The sequence below is a fragment of the Chinchilla lanigera genome, unplaced genomic scaffold (assembly GCF_000276665.1).
Source record: "Chinchilla lanigera isolate Chin_1 unplaced genomic scaffold, ChiLan1.0 scaffold00017, whole genome shotgun sequence".
NCBI classification, from domain to species: Eukaryota; Metazoa; Chordata; class Mammalia; order Rodentia; family Chinchillidae; genus Chinchilla; species Chinchilla lanigera.
Window position 1 is genome coordinate 29,568,295 of NW_004955418.1, and position 6,473 is coordinate 29,574,767.

The 6,473-nt window shown below is 55.8% G+C and overlaps 1 protein-coding gene across 1 annotated transcript in view; it reads left to right on the forward strand.

Annotated features, from left to right (window-relative positions):
• Serinc5 (serine incorporator 5) overlaps positions 1-5,672 on the forward strand; it is a gene marked incomplete in the record, with an annotated part of 71,405 nt that extends 65,733 nt beyond the window's left edge. Inside the window, 1 exon segment of the mRNA XM_013513014.1 lies at positions 2,182-5,672. Within this exon segment, the coding sequence (XP_013368468.1) occupies positions 2,182-2,328 (147 nt within the window).
• Between the last annotated feature and the right edge of the window lie 801 nt (positions 5,673-6,473).

Sequence of the window (6,473 nt, forward strand, 5' to 3'; positions counted from 1 at the left end):
CTGCCTCAGTTTGCCCAGTAGCTGGATTTAGAGGTGTACACCACCAGACCCAGCCCCCAGGATGGAGTTTTAGTCTTGATTTGGTTCTTCTCTTTCGTTTTGTTTTTTGTCTTTGAGATGTGGCTTTGGTAGATAGCTTAGGCTGCCCTCAAGCTCGCAATTCTCCTGCCTCAGCCTCTGACAGCCGGTGTGGTGGCGCGCCTCCCGAGAATGGTGCCCTTTCTCACCCAACTCTGAGAACTGGAGCTGTGGGGTGCCGTGACAGAGCAGGAGCTAGGGCATCGAAAGCAAAACAAAACAAGTGCTTCATTACACCCATGCGGCAGCCTGGAAAACAGTGCAGTAATGGAGGACAGTAGTCCTTTCTAAGAAGGGAAAATGCCCTTTGTGTTTGCTCTTTGTGACTGCATGTACATGCATGTGTGTGGGTGTGCGCACCACATTGCTGGGGATGGAACCCAGGGCTCACTGCGCCAGGTCCCACTCCCCGCTGAGCCACACGCCAGCCCTTTTCCTGTTTTTAAGTTGGCCGTGCACAACAGACCCTACTTCCCCATTGCCGTGCACAGATTCATACTTTTTGTACAGATCCGAAGTTTCTTTCTTTCTAAAAACTTTTTCACCTGTGCCTGTTTGCAGCACACAGCGATGACGACCTGAGCCGGCCGTGTGTGCGCACGACACGCCTGCTTTCCTTCATGCAGTCTTGCTGTTCCTCCCTCCCGCCTGCCTGCATCTCTCATCCCCCCCCCTTGTGCAAAAAGTCTGCGTGCTGCCTCCTCGTGTCTTTTGTTTTGCTCTTTATTTATGCCTTGAGTTTCTCCTCTGGGAGAACCCATGTGACATCCAAGCTCCTGTGTCTGATTCATTTCACTGAACACTGTGGTCGAAAGGTGCATCCGTTTTGCCACGCGTGACGGAGTTAATCCTTCTTTGTAGACCTGGAGTCTCCCTTGCGGCCTGACTTGTGTGATGGTGGCTTAGCACAGGTCCCGCACATGCTCGGGCCTCCTGTGTGCCGCCCTGTTGCAGGAGGCCGGGTCGGTGTGGTGGGAGAGGGGGTGACAGTGTCAAAAGGGGACCATCTGGGGAGAGAAGAAAAATGGAGGCGGGAGGTGGGGACTTCAGACCCATTCAGGGGAAAGGCTTCTCTGAGAGCTTCCTCCTGCGCTTCTCCATGCAAGGGAGAGGGGAAGGGACTTGTCACGCTTCCCCCGTGGTGCCTGAGGAATTCCAGAGGAAGCTGAGCTTGCGGAATTTAAGAGAGGACACCGGGAGCCCTGGTCTGGTGTGGAGGAGGCGGAGACTGGACCCCTCTTCCTTGCTGGGGGAGGTGGAAGGAAGCTGCTTTGGAAAACAACTTTGCAGACCCTGAAATCCACAGTTACAGTAGGAGCCAGGGGCTTAACTCCTAGGCTTTCCCTGAGACAAAAAGAAAATTATGTCCACACAAACCCTCAGACAGCGCTTGTGGCCACATCATTCGTAATAGCGATTAAGTCAGACACAGCGCAAATGCTATCAGCCCATAGATGCATCAACCGAATGCTCCACAGCCGTGTAACGGCGTATCATTTGGCAGTAAGGAGAGCGATGTACAGGTAGGGAATCCCTAACCAGAAATCCAGAGTGCTCAGAAATCTAGCGTGACAGTAAAAGCTTCCCATTTTGGGACATTGGGGATTTGTGGGTGAGGCACGCACAGCTGGTAAAGTCTGTGCAGATGTTCTGCCATCTGAAGAACTGCTCCCAAGAGTTGTGGTCCTGAGGTCCTTAGCTGAGGTCCTTAGCTGCACTTCAGTGTGGAAGGGCTGCAGAATAGGATGCTAAGTTCAAAGCCTGGCGGGCGCAAGAGGCCGCGAGGTCCCACAGCTCTGAACTGTGTGGAGCAGGCACATGATGCCAACGGGAGGAGCCGGGAGCCCGGAGGGTGCTGGGGGCCAGGGACAGGGCGAGGGCAGCCCAGGGGGACAGGAGTGAGAACGTGTGCGTGTTCTGAAGTGACCGCAGTGGTTACTGGACGAGCCTGTGGATGTATTAAAAGCCGCGGAATTGTGCATTTTGAGTACAGGTGGTTTATATCTCCATTGAATCGTTGAGAAAGAAAGTCTGGCAGGGTGGGGCCCCCGGGCTCTCCCAGTCTCCCTTCTCTGACTGCGCTGGACGTCCTTTCCCCACAGCTACGAGGGTGCCAGCATCCACACCTTCTTCCGGGAGAGCTGGTCCGTCTTCTGGGTCAAGATGGCCTCGTGCTGGACGTGTGTGCTGCTGTACCTGTGGACGCTGGTGGCGCCGCTGTGCTGTCCGTCTCGGCAGTTCTCCGTGTGAGGTGGAGCTCGGTCCTTCTGACAAGCACGCCGAGGCTTCCAGCAGCCCCTGGGCCCCAGGAAAAGCCGGCACCTCTCACCTGTCTTAAGTGTGTCTCAAAAAGCTCTCAGGAAACAAAGTATATCCAATGTGCTTTTTAATTCACACATTGAAAAGAAACTGCCATTTGTCTAAAGGAATTGAAAAGTTCGACCAAAACGATCCTGGGATGCATATATGTGTTTTGATGTCTTGTCCCTCAGTGCTACCATGTCCTTGGGTGCGTTTTTACCTGACCAGAATTTGGGGCTCACACCTTTCACAGGGATGAGATCACCTCATGTGGCCTGACATTCACATCCTAGCTATAAAAGAGTCCCTGACCCCCGAGACCAGCCCTGCTCCTCACTCCCCTGCCTGGAGCCCCGTCCCTGAGGCCCCGCCCCCTGCTCCCCAGTGTTTACAGGCCCAAGAGGGAGCCCCTGCCTTCAGCCCAGCCTCAGAGCTCATCCCTTCGTGCTGCGATGCTGGCAGTCGCAGCCCCCCTGGGTCGCCCCCTGCTCCCCGGGTCCAGCACCGGTGTCCCAATGTGAAAAGCACACTTCACCATGTCGCCCACATGGTGCCGCTGTCTTGGTCCCAGCTCGCGATGGGAATGGCGCTTGCCTGGGGCAGTGCTCACGTGTTCCCTGTGTGTTGGCAACGAGGGCCCCGCCTCCCCTTTGTGTTTGCTGGGATTGCAGTACCTAGGGCCCGGGTGCCCAGCAGTGCTTCTGGGCCCACGCCTGCCTCAGCCCTGCGGGGTCAGGTCGGCCCCTGGGCCTCCCCCACCTGCGGGCCTGTGAGATCGAGAAGCAGGAGCGCTCTGGCTCCCTGGGTCTGTCCCCGGCCTGTATGCCCATCGTGGTTTCCTTGGAGTGACGTGCGGGCCCCAGGCTGGGCTGCAGGGGTGGCTGTGGGAGGTGCTGAGCGCAGCTGGTAGGACGGGGCGCTTGAGGGTGTTGGGCCGTCAGCAGTATCCCCTGAAGTTCCCAGGGTCCGAGCTGTGGAGTAGTCCTCAGGACGTCAACAGCCACCTAGGGTGAGCATGCCCAGCGTCCGCACCCTGGGCAGGGAGGAGGGTCCCACAGCCAAAAGCCTGCAGGGCCCGGGGCAGCGTGGGGACCGCCCTGGGGTCCCTTCTCATGGGACGCAGCCCGACGTCTGCTCCGTGCCATCTGTACCAGTTGGGTAGAACTAGGGTTCACCTGCCGTCATGTTGGTGATTCATCAGGACCTTCCTTTCCCCCTCGCCTCGCCTGGGACGCCAGACGGCCCTCCCTCCAGCAGCCCTGGGAACTGAATGGGGCCTGGGAGTGCAGGCTGTGTGGACGCCCCGGGCACGGTGACGGGGGCTTTGGGCGTGCTGAGGTTGCCTTCAGCAAACACAGGTGGCGAGCTGGGCATGGTGGGCCGCATCACTGTCCCCCTGCCGTGGTCCAGCAGCGGCCTTGATTTGTCCTCCTAGCTGGGTCTCAGCACCAGGCCGAGGTCCAGGTGACAGCCACACGCTCCCGGCCCCTCCCCTGCAGAAAGCAGCTCAGGGAAACGCAGGTGACAGGGCTGCCCCAGTGGCTTCCCATGGCCCTAGCCTGGCCTGGTCTCCAGCGGGGCATATCACGCCCTTCCCTGAGTTCCAGTTTCAACCAGGGTTTGCCAGGTCCCCAGGCAAGGCCAGTGCAGACCATGGGAAGTGGGTCCACACTCGCAGGGTTAGGAAGCCCCCTCCTGGGCACTGTGTGACCTAAGAAACTGGAAAACCTGCGCCAGTCACTTGGAGCTGTGGTAGCAGAGGTGTTTATTTAATGGGCTCTTCTAACTAACAGTCCTTCGCTTCTGTAAGGCTCTGTAGCTGGTTTTTAAAGGGTCCTCCGTGCCGCGGGGCAGACTCCTACAGGGCGCCTCAAGTTCTCCGTGTTCTCCTCTTGGCGCCTTAGGGGCAGGGATCCTGGCCTCTCCTTCCCCAGTGGGACCTTGGTGGAGGGGGTGTCGCTGCCCTGAGTCCACAGTCTGAGGCTGACTTCCAGCCTGACCACTGGACCGAGTGTCCTCCGGGGCTGGGCTGCAGTCCCAGCTGGCCAGTTCGGTTTCTAGTTTGCCGTTGTTGATGGTGCTTTCTGTGCAGAGTGGACAGAGGTACGTGCTGGGCTGAGGGAGGTGGCGTGGGGACTGTGGTGCTGGCCTAAAGGAAGGCCATCCTGCCAAGTCCCCACCCCGACACTGTCCTTCCTCTCCCCTGAGGATGCCCTGCGTGGTGACCTCAGTGTAGCACTTGGGCGGTCCTCTCTGTTGTCACCCTCGGCCTTTCTGAGACTCTCTGCTTACTTGACTGCCGCCAGCAGTGTACCCTGTTGGTGCTTGCTATCCCCCAGGGCACCCGAGCTGTGCCGAAGCTGCCTTGGCCTGCTGCTTCCTTGGCCGTCTCTCCATGCAGTCTGCACCATCTGCTGGGACGTGGAAGGGGTCGCCCCCAGCTGGGAGGGTCAGATCCTCTGTGCAGGGCGCGGCAGTGGCCACGCGGCCTGGGCTCCCTTAAGGAGCTCTCTGAGTGCGCCTTCCCTGCAGGGCAGGCTCTGAGGGTCACCGCCCGGCATTATGGCCAAGACCCCTAGAATTCTCTTCTCTTCCAAGTCGCTCTCAGAGCAGCCACGTTGAAAGGTTCAGATACTTGCCTTTTACCAAAGAGGTGTTTCAGGTTTTTGTTTCAAAGCCCAGTTCTGTCCGGAAGAAAGTGAACCCGGGAAGGGCAGGTTGGGTGAGGAATCTCCACATCCTCTGCAGGAGAAATGTAGTTAGCCTCAGTGTCGGAGAACTCTTGAAAGCCGTTCTTTGGGGTAAAGGGTCCTGGGAAATCCTCCCGCGTAGAAAGTCTACAACAGATGGGTAATATATGTTTCGAGAGCTATTTATGAGAAATTTAAGAGGATTGGTTTTTTTTTTTTTATTAAAGATTTAACCTTTTTTATTTTGCAAAGAAAAAAAATTTTATAGTCACAAGTTTGTTAATTTTTAAACCTTTTTCTGAAACAATTAGCTGTAGCCAGGTTTTGTGGTTACGTTTTATATTGTGGAATTTGTATTTTAGAATCTGAAAAGGCAGTGTATGTGGTAAAACTACTGTTTGGTGTTTGTAAGGGTCTCTGATAGGTTTCCAGTTGGCTGACTTCTAAAATTGTTATTTTTCCCCTTGAGTCACAAAGCCAATTATGGATTTGTATTTTTTTGGACGCTAGTATTTCTACAAAGCACCTGTGTTCAAGTCTCTTCCTGTGTAGAAACCTCAAAGCTTGTTAGCTCTGTACTTTAATAAAATGTAAAACTGAAAAGGACGGCGTTTTGTTTTCCCTTCTTTACCTGTTTCACCCCAGCCCTCCTGACCTCCTAGACTTGGCCTCGGGGCTGATTCAGCCCTGGTCAGCTTTTGAGCATGAGACTGATTCCTAAAACTCGACAAAGGAGACTGTGTATTTATGGTGTGTAGTAGGATGTTCTGAAATACGTCTAAATTCTGGAATGGCAAAATCAACCTCATTACCTGCATTTTTTCATGGTGAGAACGCTTAGAATCCGCCCTCGTCGCGGTTTAAAGTGTACATTACAATTGGCATGTCTGCGCTCGAGCTCTTGGCTTTGTGCCTCTGGTCTCGGCGTGTGTGTGGCTTCTGGCCCCAGTGCCTGCTAACCGCAGCTCTGCCAGCTTCTCAGCCGCTTTGTGAAGATTCCCCGCAGAAGTGAGGTCATACCGTGCTCTTCTTGCTGGGACTGGGCGTCCTCCAGCTGTGTGCTGGTTGTCACAAGTCGCGAGAGCCCGCTTTCAAAGGCCAGTGGTGTCCACTGTGTGAATATCCCCTTCCCTCTCTCCTTGTGGTCAGAGCATGGAACCTGGGGCCTGTAGGCTGAGCTGCATCCCTGCCCCTTTGTGTAGTTTGAGACGGGGTCTTGCTGAATGGCTAGGCGGAGGGGGCTCGGATTTGCCATCCTCCTGCCTCGGCCTCCCAGAGTGCAGGATCACAGGCGTGCGCCACCACACTGGGATACACTGCACCCATTTTCTTTATCCATTGGGCTGCCCTCTTTGTAGGAGAGCGGCAAGATCATGTACGGCGGACCACGGGGCGTGAGATTGT